At 34.8% G+C, this 22,597-nt stretch overlaps 1 protein-coding gene across 10 annotated transcripts in view; it reads right to left on the reverse strand.

The window, feature by feature from the left end:
- PPP1R12A (protein phosphatase 1 regulatory subunit 12A) overlaps positions 1 to 22,597 on the reverse strand; it is a 112,112-nt gene that overhangs the window by 31,578 nt on the left and 57,937 nt on the right. For 6 of the 10 annotated variants that reach the window (XM_079303858.1, XM_079303853.1, XM_079303851.1 and 3 more), the window contains exons 3-12: positions 19,658 to 19,776; positions 13,406 to 13,565; positions 11,495 to 11,639; positions 9,273 to 9,347; positions 8,761 to 8,849; positions 8,476 to 8,633; positions 4,720 to 4,838; positions 2,533 to 2,649; positions 1,969 to 2,184; positions 1,084 to 1,178 (exon numbers count right to left, since the gene is read on the reverse strand). In XM_079303858.1, the coding sequence (XP_079159984.1) occupies positions 1,084 to 1,178; positions 1,969 to 2,184; positions 2,533 to 2,649; positions 4,720 to 4,838; positions 8,476 to 8,633; positions 8,761 to 8,849; positions 9,273 to 9,347; positions 11,495 to 11,639; positions 13,406 to 13,565; positions 19,658 to 19,776 (1,293 nt within the window). The remainder of the gene's footprint in view (positions 1 to 1,083; positions 1,179 to 1,968; positions 2,185 to 2,532; positions 2,650 to 4,719; positions 4,839 to 8,475; positions 8,634 to 8,760; positions 8,850 to 9,272; positions 9,348 to 11,494; positions 11,640 to 13,405; positions 13,566 to 19,657; positions 19,777 to 22,597) is intronic. The other 4 variants (XM_079303854.1, XM_079303859.1, XM_079303860.1 and 1 more) reach the window with 1 other exon arrangement.

Below are 22,597 nucleotides of genomic sequence, written 5' to 3' on the forward strand. Positions count from 1 at the left end.
ACAGATTAAAAAACACCTGGCCAAGTAAAATGAGAAATGCTAGCAAATTATACAAAACTTCAGGGAAGTGTGAGATCTGAAATATCTGAAATTCTGTTTTGAAACAGAATTTGTCACCCAGAGACTAAACTTAAGCAATTCCCTGCAAGCACAGGAAAAGATAGTATTTATCTTGTGTTTGCATTGAACAAACAGTTCTCAAGAACTGCAACAAAGATATTCCTCTTCAGGTATAAAGAGATTATTAGTTTTACGGACAAGGATTACAACAGCACATTTTGAGTAATCAAAGGATTTTAAGTTCAGGTCATCCAGCATCTAGCATCTATCATCTGTCTAGGTATGATCCAACCAAAACCAAGGCATTATGGAAACCTCTAAGTTTTGTACTATGCATTCTTCAGTAACTGCAGAAAACATCCCCACAGAAACTCACTTAAGGAGAAGTGAAGAACAGGAAGATTCTGACTGTTTAAATGAAAGTACCCCAAATCCTAATAGGTAGCAAGCCTATTCACCTAACTATTTGTTTCTTTTATTCTGAAAGCTACAGAAGCAATAGCAGCAAAGAAAGTAAAGATCTCCAAAAGATAATGAAAGGTCAACATGTAAACAAGAAAAGTAGAACTGCTTATCTAACCCATGATTCCTGTATTGTTCCTGCACAATATGGTTTTAAGTGAAGTCCGTAAGAAACAGATCATTTTATCATAATCAAAAGTAATAGTGTAGCGCAGTAGAAGCACTTTGTTACTCAAGACACAGCAGTAAAATACTTTTATCACCCTTCAATAGCTTAAAAGTTTAGGACTTCGTATTTTCGATTTTATTTATTTTCTTTCCCAAGAAGACAACACTCTTCACTGAGTTCTGCTATTGTCATAGAATAATTTGGACTGTAGAAAAAGAACTATAATTTACAAGAACAAAAACCTTCAGGAACTGGACTGCCATATGAATTAATGTAATCTATACAGCCAGATAATGCTATAAATTAGCACTATTGAAAACATACAAGTTTGTCAGTCACTCCAAAATCTTATTTAAATTTTATATGAAAAAAAGATATAACTTCAGAGTCACCTGTTTTCTTTTTCATCAATGTCAGAGGTACTGGCCAGCCGTCTTGGTATTGTAGGTGCAACATATGCAAGTCGAGTTCCTTTTCCATCTTTCTCCTGAAAGACATCAGCTTTTTTGTTAATTGTTACTATCATTGATTATCTCGTCTGGAAAATCATCATTATGCTAACTCCAACCATATTTATTGTGACCCAATTATACAAATGAGTTTTATGTTTTAGTTAAATATCATGAAAGACTACAACAGGGAAAGGAAACTGCTAATGTTCCCATTCTAGTGATGTTAATGACTTATTTCTCTTTCTTCTGCTTCACTGAAGTACAATTCCTACAGTGATTCCTAAAAGCAACTGGTTCAGTATTTTTATATAGTACAGTACATTATTCATTCATTATCTTTAAATCATACAAACATTTGTACTTGAAACAGAATCACAAATTTTATTCTGTTCATCTACCTGAACAACACCTGGTTTAGGGTATCCATGTTTAGTTACAGAACCAATTTTTGAAAATAAAAAATCACTACAAAATGAAAATTATTACAAGAGAGACTTCTGTCATTTATGACTCTTCTAGCATCATTCTCCAAGTGATGCAAAAGCTATCAAATCTCTGATGTCCCCAAATTGTAAAAATGATTACTAGCTTTGCAAGTCCTAAAAAGGGATTAAATGCCAGACCTATGCACCAGGTCACCAGACATTGAAGGTGCATATTACACTTTGAGAGAGAGTACAAAGAAGCTCTGTAATTTAACTTTTTGGAATTTTAGTAAAGAACAGATGTGTACTACAATCTTACATTGATAGTAATTAATTAACATTTATACTAAGAAAGGTATATGAATTCCTCAAAATGTTGTTTTATCCTGAAAACTATTACCTTTTCTTTGTTGTCCAGCGAAGAGGAAAGTCTAGGACTTGATGCAGAACGCATAACACCTGCAGAGTCCTTTTCTTTCTGAGCTTCTTTGGAAGCAGTTATCTCTGCAAGTGCACCATAACTACCAGTTTTTCTAAGACCCAACCTCCATGAAGCAGGAGATTCATCTTTCCTCTCTTCATCTTTGGGAGAAACCTTGGTTGTTGATGTTGGAAACTATAAAACACAGGAAAATGAATTTACATTATTAATTTACATTATCTCTGGTAATTCATACTCCTTGTAAAGACTTGAGAACACAACTGTTTTTAATACTCGTAAGTACTGAATTCGTAGGGAAGTCGTAGTGAGAGGCAGCCTAGGCACTTTTCTCTTGAATTAGTCAATGAGATCAGAAATGTAAGACTGGTCAAGGAATACCACTCCTATGAAAGTTAGCTTACAAAAACCCACGCTTTGTAATACACGCTGTGAACTTGAGATAAAACTTAGAAACATGCAAATCTGGTATTAAATATGTTATTTTGCAACTTGTACATAAACCTGTGCACACAAGAACCTCACCATAGATTTTTCACCCTTATTGGGCACAAGAACAATGCCAGTTTTGCGCAAGCCCTGCCTCCATGATGCAGGATCTACTGACTCCACCACAGGCATGATAGGAGGAATGAAATCATACTAAAGCCAATTAAGACAAGACAAAGATGAAGATTGAAAGAAAGGAAAATAGAAACAAAAGGTTGTTTTAACACCATATGGTTTGTTCCTAGGTTTATATTACAAAACTCATCATTACAACACAAAATACCAAAAAAAGCACTAAGACACTTAAAAAACCTTAGTAATAAGATTACAACTAAATGCAACACAGCATGTTTAGCTGATTCAGAGACAGAACTACAGCTTGCACAGAAAAGAGCAACAAAGCCTGTGACCTTACAATGTCTGTGGCCTATGTCTCTACACTGTTGTGAATACTGGAAGATTCACACTAACATTCCCCTTATCTTCTTACCATATACCATTCATATCCCTGAATCACATCCCACACTAACATAGCTATTCTCCCAAGCTTACCTCACCTTCAATACCTGCAGTCAGAGAGCAGCATTACTGACAGCAATGCAGACTGAAAGAAACCTGACTTCTAGCTTAGTTTACTGCATCTGCACTCCTTGGTTTGGCCATGTATGATGTAAAAGCAGAAGTGCAGCTACAGCAGGTCAGATGGTGCAGGTCCAAAAAGGCAGGTGCAAGGGTATGTGCAAAATCACACACAGAGTGCTGCTTTACCTTCACTGGTAAAAAAGTTTAAAGCATTTTTGTTTACTGGTAGGAGCAGTAACTGCTCCTTTGGATCACATCTACCTGCTATGGTGCAAGATAATAATTTTTATATAATGTGCATTTGTTTTATACCTACAGAAGGTCCAGAGCTTTACACATAATAATAGGAAGATAACTACAGTTTACTTGTAGCCTGCACTTTTTTAGCCTGCACTAGAAGACCAAAATACAAACCATTAAGTTCTGCATAACAGAATTAGAAGTGTATTGATGATTTGTAAAAGGTTATAATTTTGCTTAAAATCAAGGTTATTTCCTCTCTTATGCAAATGTTAAACATATTAAATCTCATACCTGCACCTGTTACATTAAAGTATACTTGTAAGATGAATCACTGTTAGATTCTAATGTGAATATGGAAGTTTAACCTCAGTAAGCTCCCAGGAGCAAAATACAGTTTATACTACTCTCCTGGCAGTATGTCTTTTCTCTCTATTGTGGTGGCAGTATATAATGGTTACCTTTTCTCCTGAACACACTTTTCAGATGCATCAGTAGAGGGCTACACTTTGATGATGATGTGTATAGAAAAGTTGTAGTGAATGACAAATGAAAATTTACTGGCTTACTATCCAGTTTGTTCCGATATTCTAAAAGTGTAACATATATGTTGCCTTCTGACTATCCATTATTATCTACTGTAGCTTTTTTCCCCTTGCTAAGTAAAACTAAACTTCATCCAACTTAAGTTTTCCTGTAAAGTTACAGGTTATAAAAGCTTCCAGCATGCAATATGGCTTTGCAAGGTGTGGCTTTGAGCTGTGCATTGAAGAAAACATGTGTCCCTATTATCTAGATCTTCCATGAGGTCCTAATCTCATGGTTAAAACAGGGATGAGACCCACATCACTTTCTACTTCTTATTTCAGGTATAATTTTCAACTTCTGTGCCAAAGTGCTAGCTGAATACCTCAAGGGACTCCTGGAAGTCACAAAGTCATGCCTGCCTCCCTTTAATTAAGTGCATCAGAAATACAGGCACAGAGAGACCCAAGAACTGCAGAAGAAATTCTGGAGGAGTCTGACGTAGAAAAGACTTTCAAAACATAAAGTTTAGCTTCAGAAAAAACAAGAACTCCACTCACTGTGCAACAGAATTTTTCTTTTTTAGAATGATTTTATATTCAAGCTATTTCATAGTTCTGTATTTTAGGTCCTTATTCAGAATTAAAGCCATTCAAAACTTAACAAAAATTAACAGTTTCTGGGAAAGAACAGAAAGTATTTTAAGAATCTATGCATGTTTCTACCAATTCACCAGCCAACCAAATATACACTAGAATAAAAAAACATATACTTACACAGAAAAAAAATGCGTAAGATTATAATAGAAATAAAGAATAAATAAATAAAAAAATAATTAAAGAATATAATAGAAAATTAAGAAGCATTTTCTTTTACCTTCTTAACAGGTGATGTAGGTGCCCCTTGACCACCAGCTGAAGGCGCCATCACAGCTACTGATGCTGATTGTGCACTTGTGGTATTTGCATTATTAGCTGCCAAGGTTTTAGTCTTATCTGCAAAATATTTACAAGATTTTAATCTTCATTTTTCATTCACAATTTCATCACCTTTACAACACCAAGCTGAATTTCTACCCAACAAATTTAACAGTCAACTTTACGACCAACATTTTAATATTTATTCTTCAGTGTTTTCTCCTTCACTCTCAATTTTTATCTCAGTTAGATCCACATTTTTTCATAAAAGGTTGTTCATGTAACGATTTTATAGTATTCATTCAAGTGTAATCATTTAGAGAGGCAGAGACAGAACTACAGAATCATTCAGGTTCAAAGTGACTCAGGAGATCATCCAATTCAACCTTCTGCTCAAAGGAGGGTCAATACTGCCTATGAATCAGGTTGCTCAAGGCTTTGAGGAGTCACATCTTGGAAACATCTGGAGACAGAGATTTCAGTCTCTCCACACAGTCTGCATTTTAGTAATTGGCTAATGACCATAAAAATTGTAAAAGTAGGAGATAAGTTAGCATCTTATTTGATCTCATTAATGCATATAAATATCTCAAAGGCAGGTGTCCAGGATGGTGCCACACTCTTTTTGGTGGTGTCCAGCAACAGAACAAGGAGCAGTAGTCATAAACTAAAATGCAAGAAGTTCCACCTCAACATGAGGAAGAACACTTAGGGTGGCACAGCACTTGAAGAGGCTGCCCAGAGAGGTTGTGGAACCTCTCTCTCTGGAGATATTCAAAACCCACCTGGATGCTTTTGTGTGTAACCTGCTCTAGATCACCCTGCCTTGGCGGGGGAAGTTGGACTTGATGATTTCTAGAGCTCCCTTCCTACCCTGACTATCCTTTGATTCTGTGATTCCTTAAAAGTTAACTCAAACCACAGAAGGCAGGTGCCAATTCAATGCAAAACATTTATTCTCTGATGACTAGGCATGTTTGAATTCAATTAAATATTTAATGGCACAGAGAACCCCATCAGGAATTCTGGTAACCAGAATGAGATGAGGCAGGGACTTGCCTTCCAGAACACGAAATTTCCATTGGCTTAATTCCTTTTCTGTGCCTTTTTTTCTTCCCTACATTTCATTGTCTGCCTACCTACTCTCTTCAGCTTTGTCCAAATTCCTTCCTCTTAACCTTAACCCTTCTTACACACAGAGAAAATGTCATGATTGTGATACAACAATTGCTGTCACTGCTTTTGGCTGAGCTTCATAACGTTGCACCTCACTTCTGTTTCACATATTCAAACGGCACGTTCTTTGGGCTCGAATGCTGCCTCCTACTTATTAGTGCAGTACAAAGCAACATGGGGTTCAATCCCCACTGGTTTTGGCCAAACTATAAACACATCTTTCCATCTACATGACCCAAACAGCCTAGGAGGAATTAATTTAGAAAGGTTTTGATGTAGTATTCTGACAATTAACATTTAAATTCAACAAAGTACTAGTCTAAATTAGAAATTGTGTAATTCATGGTATTGCTGTTACACACTTGTTTTAGTTATGGACATAGTTGAATAGATCTTTTGAATGTTAGTTACACAGAAAACAAATACAAATATAAACAGCTTACATGACCAATGGAAAGTTCTTTTTAAACAGAAATGAAAAAGAATGGTGGTAAAATTCTAGGTGATAAAAAGCTGAACAAGGCTGACAGTATGATTTGAGATGATGCAATCTGATAGAAATTTGTAAGTAATAAATTTTTAAAATATACAGAAAAAGTTATCAGGAAGGAAAGCATGGTAGGAGAAAAATGGATTTTTTAAAACTGTATTCTGAAATTATTTCCAAAACAGCAAGAACATAGCTGTACGCATGATTGAGCTAATACGGACTAATTAAAAAAAAAAAAAGTATGTAAAAAAAACTAAGTTACAAACCTTGAACTGATGAACATTTCATTTTTTATCTTGTTTCCCTGCCCTTTGCAATAAGCTCCTTTCATATTCATAGCTCCCTTATTGGTCTTACAGACTGATATGCATTTATTTTTAAACTATATTCTCATGTGACCAATGAAACAAAAATATAGAAAGACATTTTAATTATACAAAAATATTAGAGATCACCATTTCCAGTAGTTCAGAATACTGAACACTGTTAAAACATTTCAAAACCAGAATGCTCCTTATAATAGTGGGATTTTTCACTAGAAAAATCTTTCACTCTCTTAAGCTGAATAATGGTAAAAAAGGGAAAGTAAAATCTTGGAACTCAAGAGATGTAACTCTACAGAGAAAAGCTTAAAGTGTATCTTGCCAAATAAAGTATGATAAAGCCTTGTTGATATTAAAACCCCCAAAGTTTACATAAATTAATTCTTGTGTCACAGTCAGATTTTCCTGGCACAAACTGCTGGTAATGAAGAGAACACAGTTACCAGAGTCATAAAGTTCAGCAGACATTACAGTCAGCCCAGTGACAGAGAAATTACTACATGTTATATATTATAAGTAGTTTAGCAAAGCTCAGTAAATAATGGATGCAAGTACACTAAGGTAAAAGAGAAATTACAAAGCTTGCCAGACACTTTTTTCAGCCTAATACTGAAATGCTGGATTATTTCAAACAAACAAACAAACAAACAAAAAAAATTAAACCATAATAGAAAGTTTGGTTTTGCATGTTATTTTTATTCCTACCTACATTAGATTGGCTAGCTCTAAATTACCTTCTCAGTCTTATCTTTTCAGGTGAAAAAAATAGAATGTATTAAAATGAAAACTGACAGCTCACCAAAGAGGGTTATTTAATCAGGATTCTTTATCAGGATTGAACATACATCTTTAAACACTTATTGCCAGACACTTGTTTTCTAGTTTGAAAAGAAAAGATACTATGCTGTTCTTGTATCAGTACTTGCTACTCTGATAATTGTTCAAGAAAAAACAATCCACCAATTACATCTCTCAAGACAGAAATAGAGAGTAATGGGCATACAACTTTGCATGCAACACAAAACATTTTAAAGAATATTCCTCTTGAACTGAAGCTATATATGAAGTAACAGTTAACATTAAAATAACAACTTTATCTCAGTACACACTGAAAATATACTACTACTTGATGAATACCTGAGCCAGATTAATTGGTAATTACTTCAAGACTATAAGAACAAATGAGAATGTTTGCACTTCTGCTGATCCAATCCCTATACAAGTTCCACAAGCAAATATTTCTAAGAAGTCTTCCTCTCTAATTTGATCTCCTAACTTTTTCAATGTTTCTGACATGCTACTTCAGGCATATATAATTCTATCTATCTATCTATCTATCTATCTATCTATCTATCTATCTATCTATCTATCTATCTATCTATCTATCTATCTATCTATCTATCTATCTATCTATCTATCTATCTATCTATCTACCTACCTACCTACCTACCTACCTACCTACCTACCTAATTAAAAGCATCACCTTATTAAGCAGCCAACCAAGTAAGCTGATTAATAGCTTTAACCTAAGTAGTCACCAGTAACAACACTCATTTGATACATCTGTTATGATTTGACTTTAGACACATAAACATACTTTAAAGTAACTGTAAGTTTAGTGAGATAGAGAAGAATAAGTGAAATGTAACAACTCTATCATGTGATATTAAGTAAGTAAATTAATAAAGTAAATATTTAACGAAAGGCAATACTTCAAATAACATACCTGTCTCTGCTTCAGATTCTGAGTCATCATCTTCTTCCTCTTCACTAGAACAACTAGATTCATCCTTCTTTCCTTCTTCTTCTTCATCTCCTTTCTCTTGCTCCAGAGACTCTATACTAGATGCATTCTTTTCTTGCTCTATAATCAGTGTCTCCTTACTGAGTTTGAAAAGAGAAGTATTTATTAAGTACTGAAAAATTTACTAAAGCCTGTTAAGCAGGACTTTGTGACAGCTTGTAAAGTCATCTTTTTAAAGACATCATAGTTTTTCCTATTTTAACTTACTTTTTGAATGTTTTCTGTGTCTGATTATTATCCAGGTTGGCTGTGGATTCAATTAGGGGAGATTTCTTTTCACGTTTTTCACTATGAAGCTTCAAAACATAGAATGACGCAGTTAAATTGTTAGAATGGCATCAGTATGACAAAATTACAAATGGAGGGGAATCTCTAATACTACAAACACTAGAATGTGTATGAACTTTCAAAGAATGAATGTTCAAAGCTCTAAAAATTTTAGAAACTGTTACTCCAAGTAAGATGCTCACTGTTGACACCTCAGATCATAAAATGTCCACCAGACAAGGCAAGTCATACATTGCCTTTTTCCTTCCAAGGCTTTTTTGGTCATCACAGGTGACTAAGTAAGGGCACAAAAGACCTTTTGAGATGACTCTAGCATCCTCTGAATTGAAGCTCTGAATTTAAAACTTTGGTTTTAATCTATATGCTTCCCTGAGTTGGATACCATAATCATTTGTATAATAAAATATAACATACATATGCACAAGACCTACCAGATTCTGCTTCTTTTGTAACTCTTCTAAATATCCTAGAATATCTTCATCTGCCACATCAAACGCTGTCTGACCCTGGAGAAGGGGAAGAAGTAAAACAAGAGAATTGCACAACAGAATTTAAATGTCTCAGACTACGATGTCTTCTTATCACATGATGATGCAGGTTATGGAGAACATTTAGTGAGAGAAATTGGAAAATATGAATCAAGTTCTACTGCAAACTGTTAGTCTGTCAGGACTTAAAAACCATTTTGCAATTTTTTGTATTTTTTTTGGGAGGGGGTAGGGTGGAATTCAAACAAAAGCATTTATTATACCTGATGAATATAATTTCACAGTATTAGTGCCAAACTACTGTTCACAATGGCAGCTAAACAGATGGATCCTGAGCAGTTCAGTATCCTTTCCACCTTAAGACTATCACATACAGCCCGATTTTTAAAGTTTTAATGGTTTAAGGGAGTTACACTGAATTTAAGCAGTCATGCATTCACACTTTACAGCAAAGCTGTATTTGACAATTTACATTCTACTTTGTAAACAACCTGCTATGATTATTTGTTATTTCTCCTTAAGGTATGATTTCCATGGGACATATACTTGAAGGTTGGAATCTAGGCAAAGTCCTATATTCACTGGCAAAAATGCAGCTGCTGGGCATAAATCAACATGCTGGGTGGACTTACTGAGATGTTGGGGGGATCACAATAAGATCAAACTAGGAAGTACTTCCGTACAATAACCAGTAATAAAAACAGAGCTGTCATTTAAAAGTGGCCACAGCAGCTTGTAATGATAATGAAATGTTCCTGTTTGTCTGTGCTTATTTCAGTTTCTCAAAATGTTAACTAAAGGCAAACTTATTTCTAATTACCCTGTGAAGACTATCTTAACTGGTTAGAAAAGATGAACCTCTAAACCACTAATTCTGATTGATCATATAGCAGAAGCATGTGCACCTTTCAACAAGCATTAGGCAAAACAGTTAAGGTCTTCTGCCATGACTATTATCACAGGTTTATATGTACATTTTAACTAAGTTTTTAATGTGGCGTTCTATTTTTAGGCAGCTATTACGTGGTAGTTAGAATTACTATGACCACAAAAAGTCACTTTGCAGAAAACTGTTGCAAGTTCCCTGTTCCAGAGAAGATTTCAAGAGTCGTGATTTTTAAAAAGTTGGAAGGTTACATCTTAAACGCAAATCTGGCAACAGTTGATACCTGAAATCAGATGCCTAAACAATACTGGCTGAGTTCTCTGATATGCTAAGCACATACAACTGAAATAAAATCCAGAGTTTTCAATCCTCATATCTTCAAAAGTAAAAAAAAGCTCACTTAAAAACTTACTTAGAAATGGGCAAAACTTTCCTAGCTTGCAGAGACAAGTCCATAAACCAAAAAACCCAGCTGACATCTCTCTATGTTGCCTTTTTTCTCATCCTTGTCCAGTGAATTTGAACATACTTTCATAAGAGTGCTCTCTAGTGTATAACATCCACATTTTCACAACCCCAGTAAAAAATCTAACACATAAATTGGAAGCAGAACAGAATCTATCTTTAAAACACACATAAGAGAAGAATGAGAGCTCAGCACTTATATGGCTGAATGAAAAGGTTTGGATCCTTTTGATGGTCATGTGAACTCATGAACATATTTGTGTCTCTTGGGAGCAAGATCAGCAAGTTACACAAGCTACATTGCATAAAAGTCAAAGAAATAGAGTTTAGGAAGCATTCAGGTTATGTCCAGGGTGTCTTGAGTTGCCTACAAGTTTTTTCCACTACACCCAAATCAGCATAATATAGTGACAACTCTTTAATATACCAACACAAGCTGATTTTAAGAGTTAAAACACTACCCAAAGGTATCATCATCATCTTCAGAGATCAAATGAAAGCCTGAATGCAATCCATCAAGTCACTAATTTTGTACTTCTGAAATGTCAACAAACTCTTTCAGTTGTGAATTTCCATGTCAAAGACTGAATGAATTTTTAATACAGAACTAATCATAAAGTTGGCCTAAAAATTAATTTAGACAATCAGAGAATTTAGTTCTGAACACAACCATGCTGTTTTGACAACACATGCATTATATAAAGCTCCACGTACAGTAAACAGCGATTTATCATCACTTTTCTTACCCTGGCTTCTAAAGTCACTTTAGAGACCAGAACTTTGTATCTTGACAAGGATTACATAAAAATCCTACCACTTTGTTGACAGCCTCCATATCACATAGGTTTTCCACTAAAATGCGACATGCTTCTTCTTTACCCCAGTGAGCAGCAGCATGAAGTGGTGTCCAGCCATCATAATCTTTGATATTTACATCGTAGTGAGCCTGTATTAAAAGCCTGAAGAAATTAAAAGAAATAGATCTTGACACTGTTGACAGAGATAAATAAATTTTCATAAAAATTGTGAAACTGCTCTATGGGAGTATCTTTCTCCTTTTTTCTCACAGATATTTTAGTTGGGCTACTGACGATTAATTTTACTTCTCATAGAAACATCTGCCTTTTCATTGTTTAGCAGGTGTGTATACATATATATTAAGGAAAATTCAAGAAAAACATTCTTTTCCATTTTCTTCTCTATTCACTTCCTCTCTAAAGACTGTTGTTTCTATAGTTAGATATTCTTCTCTGTACATGCAGTAATAGGCAAAAAAGCTTTTTAAGGAGAAGAGCTGCAGAATGTAAAAAATAGTAAGATACAGTGTTCATATTAGTAAACTGTTAAAACCTCCTTCCTTTCTAGAATCAGTTGCTTGAAACTTTAATTTCCTGTCATTTACTTTTTGCAAAAATCTAGTGTTTACATGCTTCAACTGTTCCCTGAGAGGGCAAAGAGTTTCTCAAAGACAGGACCTGCTGCTCTGCCTGCATTCAACACTCACATTCATCACAGCTCTCAGTCAAATATCAAAGTGACAAAGAACACTTAACCTAACAAGTATTTCTATGTAAAGAGCTAAGAGCTTTCTGAAACACTATCCATAATTGTTAAAAATCACATAGGAACAAAATATTATTTTCAAAAAATTCTCTCAATTTCTCAAGAGCCAATATACTTATAGCAATATCCTCCAATGAGTCAACTTTGACACATGCTTAGCTGCAAATCTTGCAGTATTGCATCCAATACAGAGCACACATTCTCGATAATTTGAAAAATTGCCTGCACGCATGTTTTCCTCTCCTATAAGAAGTATACAGACTAGACTACAAAAAAGACAATAACTGAGGGAGCTAAAAAACACCCAAAATTATAGATACAACTCCGTTAGATACCTGCAACTCTAAAAAAAGAGACTCTTTCCAACAGAATAATTTGTCTTCATCATGTTGAAGCATCAAATTTTTTTGAAACAGAACTCCCATTCAATAAATCGCTCTGCAGACTTTAAAGGCACCAATACTCACAGTCAGGATGTGTGCTCATTTTCACTCATGTTACAGTTTGTAAGTGTTCCTAGCACTGGTCAAATTTACAGTCATGTTAAAGTAATGTATTACTAATTATGCTTTACTACAATGAAAGGAGAGTTTTAATAAAAAGAAATTTAATATGCTACAATATGTATTGATATTACATTTATCAAAAGCTGTGAATTAGGGGACACCTGAAGCCTAAAGCTTTCCAGGGAAGATTTCAAGAGTCATAATTTTTAAAAACAACACCAAAACACGAAGTTAAATTATATGATTTTGAAATGTAAAAACTTCTAGCCTGGATTACTAACTCTGCTTTATGTATGGAAATAAATACAGTATCTTGAAAATATGCACCAACCAGGATGCTAACTGGCATTATGAAAAGGTCTTAAGCTCGTTTATTTAGCTGTTTTTAGAAATGTTAATTTTTTTATCAACTTCTTTCTCTTAAGTAAGTATTTAGGCTCAACATGTATAAGGTATTCATATTTTGAATGACTTATAATAGAAAGCTAACAACATCATGGTTTATGAGTGCTTGAAAACATAAAATCAAGCTTTGAGAATAGATTGTTCCAGAGAGACTGGGATTTTCAAGATACACCCTCTAAAAGTTAGAAGTGCCCAATTCCAAGCACCATTACATTAAGACAATAAAACAGGAAAAGTTAAACCACACTTACTTTAAGACTTCTGTATAGCCCTTAGCAGCAGCTACATGAAGTGCTGTGCCCCCAGATTTTGCATGCCTGACATCATTTATATGGCCGCTGTTGAGCCACTGTCTTGCATCTCTTAGCATTATTCGCTCTTCTTCTTTTCGAGCTGATTCTATATCAACCCCTAATTCAGGCAAGGAGGAGGAGAGGGGAAGAAAAGACACAAAATATTTTCATTCAAATACTTCAGTTCGATTATATAACAAATTTTATGCCACATTTATATGCTATAGTTAAATAAAAACTAAACAATCTGAATATTTCTTGAAATATTAATTCCAATATTGTAAGACAGCTTGCATAATGCCTTTTTTAACAGAAGGAGGGGCTGGGTGGAAAAAGGATTACAAATAAATAGGAGTAAGAATCAATTTACTAAAATTCTTCAAATTCATTCTTTTAAGAATGTCTACCATCACATTAATAATTACTGAAGTGACCTGTTAAAAAAAAAAGAGGAAAATTCTATTTGAATTTTCTAAGCATCAAAATATAAGTCTGTGTTGATGTATCTGTATACAGCAGAAAACAGCTGAAGTTGTTTTATAAATAGAACTCTATGGAAAGAGAAACAATCTTGCTTCTTAACACTGATGACAAGATGGAGCTATATCTTTTATACTTTCTGATGCAATTCTGGTTTGTCTCCTATCACTGTGAATCACAAGCCTTATGCACAAATAGACAATACTTTGGATATTGCACTTCATACCTCTAATAAGACATCACCAAAAACACTGAAAACTTTTTACAGTATGTCTCACAAAAAAGATCATATACTGATGGAAAGGCAGAAACACAGTCTACCATCATATCACCTACAAGTATATCAGGTTAAACAAATGGAAATAAATTCCAGACCTTGAATGGGTAATGCAAACACATTCTTTGCAAGCATTTTTGCAATTACTACTTAAGAATACAGCAGGAAAGAGATCTTGAAAAGAACTATGCATGAGCATAATTCTACCTATAATGGCTGAATGGTGACAACTAATAAGGAAAAACAATTCAGAAACTGTGATCATCAGGAACACAAATTGCATCTGGGTTGACCTCTATCAGAAAATCAGTGACCCAACCTTCAACCAAATGTTTTTAAGTGTATGATTTCTCTAATCTTACAGACTGGTATGCAGGGACTTGGCAGATATATATACTCTAAAACTTTATGCTAAAGACAATGAAAAGATAAAGCTTCAAATACCATAATGTAATTGAAGCAAGTTAGACAGTGTTCTGAGGACTTCACTGAACACCTAGACTCATTAAATTAATTGACCAGCAAAACCATTTTAATCTTGACAATTCAGGTAAAAAATGAATAGAATTACATTTTATCAGAAACTTATGAAAAACTATAATCTGGATGTTGAGTCTCCAAGATGCAGGAAGACATACAAGGCTTTTGAAGGACTCAGCAGAAGAAAAAGCGGAAAAACTTTCCAAGTATGAAGAGTGAAGACCAGGAGTCTGAATCAATACCACATTGATAGTCACATATTCTCATTCCTCAGGAAGCTCCTACATGTTGATATGTGAATTACTGCAAACTGTAACTTCATGGGCCTGAGCATCTGCTGGCTGTTCAGAATGATACAGCAGTGACCAGCAGATCCTGGGACAATACTCTAGAGTACAGTCATTCACGCATCAGTCTTGCCTGCAAAACACTACTATGTAAATATATAGTGTGTATTTGATCATCTCTTAGTCACATTTATGTTCATTCCCTTTTTGTATGCTTAAAGTCCAACTGTGAATCCTTATCAGCATGAATAACCTTCTCCACTTGAAGAATCTGAAAAAAGTCCTATCAGTGGAAAACTGTTCATGTATGCACCTGTTTGTTCAGATGCACTTTTGTATAAAGGAAGAACAGAGAAATACCTCATCACAAACCCTGATCTTGTGAGCTTCTAATGGGTCACATCTAAGCTTACTTTCCAGACAGGCCTAACAACCCAGGTTATTATGTCAAAATAGCAATGCTTTTGCAGAATAAATAACTAAAACTCAATACAGACTTCCATTAATATAATGAACTACTGGATTTCTGAAGCCCATACAAAATAAAATGGTTGCAGAGGAGTAATGGCTGTATCAATGTATTATTTTACAAGACAATAAATTTCTGGTCATATTCAATAAAAGGAAGTACCAGAATATTGCCAATCTAAATAAAACATTCCGCATTAATAACTGGTGTGAAAATGGGCATCAAACTGTGTGTGACAAAAAAAAGCTGTGCTCTGAGAAAAATGCAGTTCCCATTATCAACTACAGAAAATGGAATGTAAACAGCCTTTATTATACCTTGTATGGGCCTTTCTCCTTCCTTCTGTTTTCCAGACTCAACTAAGATACCAGGAGAAAAGAAAATGCTGCTCATCTGTTTCCAACCCTTTCTCCCGACGGCCCATAGATGGCAATGCGCTGCCTCCCAGCTCAGCCTCAGCCACAGCAGCTGCTCACACCACCAGTGCGCTTAACCTCTCTGGCAGCCTAACAACTTAAATCATTAATAATTTATTGCCAAAGGCTTTCACTTTTTTTTCTGATCAACAAGTGTTATTCAACAGCCCCAAACAGGTTTGAAAACAGTGTGCTGTTCAGTGAGCATTTAATGAAAACTCAGCATAAATTTAACTGCTGAATCATTGTTTCAGGACGACTCAGCCATATAAAGGCATGTTTTATAGATACTGCAAGGAAGATCAACCCACTTTTTACTTCACGAAGTGAATGTTTATATACAAATGTAATAGTTCGCATTTTATCCACATAAACAAATCTGAGTTAAGCAATACATCTGTGAGAGTCTTGTTACATTACCTATAATTAAGAATGAGGAACATGTGTTTCTCCTTGGAACAGGAGTGACCACTGATAGTTACTGAATAAATAGCTACCATGCTGAGCCCCTGATTCACCTCACATAATCTCTCCCCACTAACTCACCTCCTGAGAATGTTTCCTATAATTCAAAATAACTGCTTAAGCAGTTAAAAATAATTTTAAGAGGACATCTGATGATCAACAGCTAAAAAAAATCACTTCAAACCATTACACTTAACCCCACTCAAGCCCTGAGGAGAGACAACATTTAAAACTGGCCAGGGCTGGCAAGGGCTAAAGCTACATCTCTTTCAAGTCTGCTGGTTTTTACCAATGCAAATGAAAACTTTACTGGTGAAAGACAACTTCCTCAACTCTGTGTTGAAACACTGCAGAGTAGAAACATGACAGGTCACGCTGAGAAACTAAATAAAATTTTTGATGAAGCTAAATAATTTTGAGGATTGCAGTGGCCCCTATATATACATGGGATTGACCAATGCAAAAGATATTAGTCATATGGGGGAGCAACAAAACAAGTCATAGAAGAAGGGTTTTCCTACAACACACAAAATATTTAAACCACATGGAGCGCAAACAGAACAGTTGTTCTGCACTACTTTGGAATAATTTTCGTACAACACCTGATTTTGTTATCTGTGAAATGTTTGTAAATAGGTCAAAAATATCTTAATAGCTTACTTGAGTATGTAATTTATCTTTTCACAAAACTAAGCTAGATTTTAAGCTTAGAAAATATTTAAGCCAGTAATTCCCCGCTGAAGATTAGGGTAGAAAATTTTTTTCTAACAATCAGAACTGTATGGCTTCAGTTACAGGATAGCTATTCCCTTAGTTCACAATTCCTGCACACTCCATTGCATCAAGTCATGCTATTTGCTCAGCAGCACACAAGAGAACACATGAAAAGGCACCTGATCCTCGGTGCAATTTAGGGGTGTAGCATGTGTGGATGAGAATGACTGAAGAAAAACAGACACGTGGATAACAATACTAGAAAATCTTTCTTCTTTAATGGCCAACAATCCTTACAATAGAACTTGTATAACAAGATTACTTTGGATCACTGACCATCTCCTCACTACTCAGATCAGACACTGGAGCCTGAATGCTAAAATAGGATGAGGAAACATTACAGATCCTTCCTCTTATTAAGCCTGTAATGTCTCACAGAACTGAACTGTATTGTATTCCATGATTTATTTTTGTGCGTTTAGTGCCTCTAGAGGCTCCCACATTTTGTTCTGTAATAAGACATGTCCTTAAAATACAGCTTGACACCTGCCAAAAATTGGGCGTAAGTACGAATTGATGATTAATAGAATGCTGAGTAGCTGAGTAGTCTGTTTTGACATTTCCTATAAAGACATAAGGGCTGCAAAAGCAGTAAGAAAGGAGATATAACAAGTGTTTCTTCTCATATTTCTAATGGAAACAAACTTCAAATACCATCACTTAAATCTGAAATCACAATGAACCTGATCGATCTTTCCAAGCAATCTTTTGCCACCAAACAACTCTGACTGCCAATATGTAGGAAGCCAAATTTACAGCATTAACACTGCTACACAAAAATGAAACTAAAATGAATGTACGAATAAACATATGAAAGGGTTGCAAGGCAAAAATGTCATGGAAAGTGCCTACTTAATTTTCACACTGCATATTTTACCTACATAGAGATAAGATACTCTTTCACCCAGGCTTGCTTATTTTCAAAATAAATAGGCTGGTCTTCCATTACCCTTAACACTGAGCCAGGGCTGATCATTGACCCCACTGTTAACTTGCATTATCTAAACTGTAGCACTGTTTTATTTGATATGAAGGAGTGTATCCTATGGAAGAAATACTAATTATCTCACTGCTGGATGGATAATTATATTCAACTCCATGCATAGCCAAAGATAAAACTGTCACAATGCCTCACTGTCGACTGCACATTAAGAGAAACAATCAGGTTCCTATTTTAGGGCTATTAACTTCTCTAGCCACAACACACACATTTATGCACTTTCTAAGTGATTCTGATAATGAGTAAATAATCCTTTTTTATGTAACATTAACACACATTTATGTAATATATATATTCAACCTAAGGATTATCAAATTATGCCATCAAAGGTGCATAATTATCACTGAGACAACTTCCCATGATTTAGTAAGATATTCAACTGTAAGTTCACAACCAGATTCATACCATTTCTATTCCATTTTCATCCACAATAATGAAATGCTTAATTTGATTTTATCTCTGCATGTAAAAGCCCTTCGTTCTTATGTCTTCAGACACAAATTTAGAAGGAGGGATAATGCATGCCTTCTTCCCTGCTTTCGTGAAACAAGCAAGCAAACCAACTGCCATAAAAATGCAAGAGGAAGGAAAACAGTTGTCCATACTAAGTGGAATGTAGTATTTTAAAATCTAAATTATTCCTTTAGAAGCTAATAGCTACAGAGTGGGAACATGCACCTTCCTCTCAGATTTATAAAGATAGTACCGTACACAGTTTACAGTAAGCTTCAACTGTGAAATATGTAAACCTCACTGAAATTTTCAGTGCTGTGTCAATATGCTAATTTTGCAATCGGGCTGTTCAAAATAATTTAATTAAACTTACAAAAGCATAAAAATTAGTATGTAATGTTGAACATCCGCATTATAAAACGTATGTAAAATCCCATATGACAAAGTACTTCTTTTTTAAAAAGCAATAATATATCAAAGAGAGATCTTGGAAGAGTTCAGTCCCCAAGCAATTCCAATTTCACAAAGAGCTACTGCAGTCATTTACTATCACATGTCAGTAAAGCCAAGCATTTCAAGAACAGCCTTAAAAAATCTAGGTTGAAGTGCATTCCAGAAACAATGCAAAGCAAAGACTGACAGTACTGTTAGAAAAGAGAACAACTAATTAAAAGAGAAATGGTAATACAGACAAAAAATACACACAACAGTGATGTTCACTGTGTGTTAATTGTAAAAACTGCTAATCAAACTTCTGTTAACACCACCAATTCACTAAACCAAAGCCTTTGCAAATCCACTGTCTGCTTCTGTATTATCAGTAGGTTCCCTTATTTCCCTGCAGATCATATTTTCCCATTTCTCCTTAGCATTTGCTTTGGGCATTAAATGGGTTTAAGAGTATAAATTAAAACTGGACAAAGCCTGAAACAATTACAATTTACTGTTAAACGTAAATCTGTTCTAAGAGATTGACACTTTAACACTGTACATTCTATATTGATCGACTCTCTTTAGAAAATAGACTTTAATAGTCACAATTTAGCCCAAGTTTTCAAAAATACATTTAGTGTCCATAAATACAACCACTCTTCTGTATTCAAAATTACCTTGTCTATTTACTTCATTCTGAAGCAGCTCTTCCATTGCCTCTTCTTCAGCAATATCTAATGGAGTGTCTCCTTCACTATTTACAGCTCCTACATGCGCTCCTTGACTAATTAAATACCTGCCAATAGACGAAGAAAAAAAGCCTGTAAATAACACTGCAAAGCTGATGGGAAAAAAAAAATAGGAGCCACTAGGATATCATATGCACACATACAATTAATAGAAACATTTAGATTGGGTGTAAGTGAAAACCCTTTTGACTGCAACATATGAACACTGCCATGTCTTTTCATCCTTACACCCATTAATACAAATAGCCTTCTGATCTTTAGCTCGCCACAAAGACTCTTGACATGTTTAATACATACCTGGCAGAACTGAAAGAAGAAAATGGCTAGATAATGACCAAAAGTGATGACAAGGTAAACAGAGATGGAATCAATAATTCCTGTTACCTTCTCTTATTAAGCCACTTTTCCTATAACTCACAAATTCAGTGCACATAATGTTTGTACAATTTCCCAAAATGATGAGTCCTGATCTCTTTGGCAGCTTCTTAAAGTTAATAAAAACAAAACTACATCTCCTAAGTATTCATAAGGTCAGCTTTTGGTGGGAAAGGAGGCAAGGGGGAGAAAGAAAACAGTCTGTTACACATTTCAAGCCCACTATGTTTTCTTATTTAATGTGTTACTGTCTCAGGAGTCAAGAACCCAAAGTTCTCATCAAAGGATCAATTCCAACAATAGATCACAGAAGTATTCTATTATTTAATTATGTCTGCAAAGTTATTGACAAGCTACAGTTAACGAACAATTAAAATTGATCAACAGTCATGCAGCTTCTGACATATTATTTCCATTTACATAAAAATTCAATACTTTGAATATGACAGGAGTCAAGCAAAAAGCTGCAAACACCTCTGCCTTGCACAGCGTAATATATTTTTTCCATGTATTTGGGGAAAAAAAAAATCAGGATATACTGAAGAATCATCCATCATAATAGGTATATGAAATAAGAAGTGCTTTCCTACCTTCACTACTACAGAATGCCAAATTATGCAGGAGACAATCACAAAATTAATCCAACATTAATACAAATGCTTTTAAGTACTTTCCTGCTGCTTAACTTCTGCCAATTAATTATCATCCTAGATAGCTGGAATCTGTTGTCTTTAATCAATAACTCAGAACTGAATATTCTCATATATCTGCATTTTTCAATGTATGATTTAAACAGTACTTGTTATTAAACCTCTGTAATTACATCAAGAAGTGCTAAGAACCAGTAAATCACAAAATGAAAACTAATTCTCAGAAATGCAACTATTATCTCCTGGCATATGCATCATCAGTTGCCACCAACTACAACGCTGGTATACTATGTTTGTTTTATAGTGTTCTTCTTGAAAGAGTGCTGTGCTCTAATTCTGACCTCTCTCCTTTTAAAAGACTGAACTTCTGCAGGAATGAAAAATTAATACAGAGGAACAATATTTCTCAACAATACTAGCTGTATTAACAGTGAAACACCCCCCCCCCCTCCCAGTCACAGAGCAGGCAATTGTTATGCAGGTGTTTGCTAAACAGGCAGAAACAGCAGTGGGGAAATCAACTTTTTTACAAAGTCAAAATAAAGTCAACCACTTATAAAAATATCTTTTTTAGAAATCCAAGTGAATACTCATGTTCTTTCAATGTTTATGTTCTAATATAGACAGGAAAAAAATAAATTTTTACATCTATCCACGTAATATCTCTAGCAGAAAATGAAACCACTTCTACAAGGAAAATATATATCTCATTGACGCAGTTGTATTTGGTCAACAGTGTCAACAATTAATAGTTATGTTAAAAAAGGGAATATATAAAAAGTGTAGGGAATGAATAAAAGGCTAGCATAGCATTTTAAGGAGTTATTATTGCTAAAGATGGACAACTTCACGATCAACTGATCCCGTAAAGCAGACTTCAAAATGAAGCTGCTTACAGATCAGAATCAGATCAGCAATGCTAGGGGATTAGCAGGGTTGAAGAAGTAGAGTTATCTGATTTTCCTTTTGCAGGTGCTTACAGGGCTTTGGTTTTCCTGGGTCAGCAAAGTAAGGATACGTGAACTTAGTCTGAGTTCACAGGATTTAAAGGGATGGAAGCAATACAACCTAAAAATTAAAGGCAGCACACTCCTTGCCAAAGAAGTGAGAACACTCTTTTCCCAACCTTCCTTCAGCCACTCCAACTAGGTCTCTCCGTCCCTATCCCTCTCAAAAAATTAACAGCTATCCCCTCAGGTAAATTTAGTGAAAGAACATTATGGACTATAAACCTGAGTTAACTATATAATTTAATTATAAATTTGAGTTACTAAAAAGTAATTCAAATTCCAACTATTTTAAAAATACCTTTTAAACCTGATAGTGAAATCGACATTTGTTCTGTTTTGCATATCATTCAGATTACCCTGTCCTATAAAAGTGTGTGTATGCATTTGTTTATTTACAGTACAGCTACTTTCAGCAAAGCAATGACAGGGTTCACATGGTACGTGAAGTCAACCTGCTACCTACAGAATCAATGGTTTTCTTAAAAACTTAGTGCTACCATGGGAGAGGAATCATTTTCCGTGTTAACTCTGCACTGCATACACAAAGAAAACAGATTTGGTAAACAAGATCAAGTGAATGATGCCCTGAGTTTGTAGGGCATAACTGAGCAGAAAACAGTACCAGAATAATCCTAAAAAGGAGAAGATTTTGCTGTTTACATGAGAAAATTATTTCTTGAATGAACTGTATTTCAAACTAAATGTTAATTAAAACTTATAGTATGACTTCAAATAAGGGTGTATTTGACATTTCAGTTATCCTGGTACAATATACTAAAATCTTCACATGCAACAGTATATTATTGTGCATAGGTATATATGTATATATTAAG

This window comes from Erithacus rubecula (genome assembly GCF_903797595.1).
Source record: "Erithacus rubecula genome assembly, chromosome: 4".
NCBI classification, from domain to species: Eukaryota; Metazoa; Chordata; class Aves; order Passeriformes; family Muscicapidae; genus Erithacus; species Erithacus rubecula.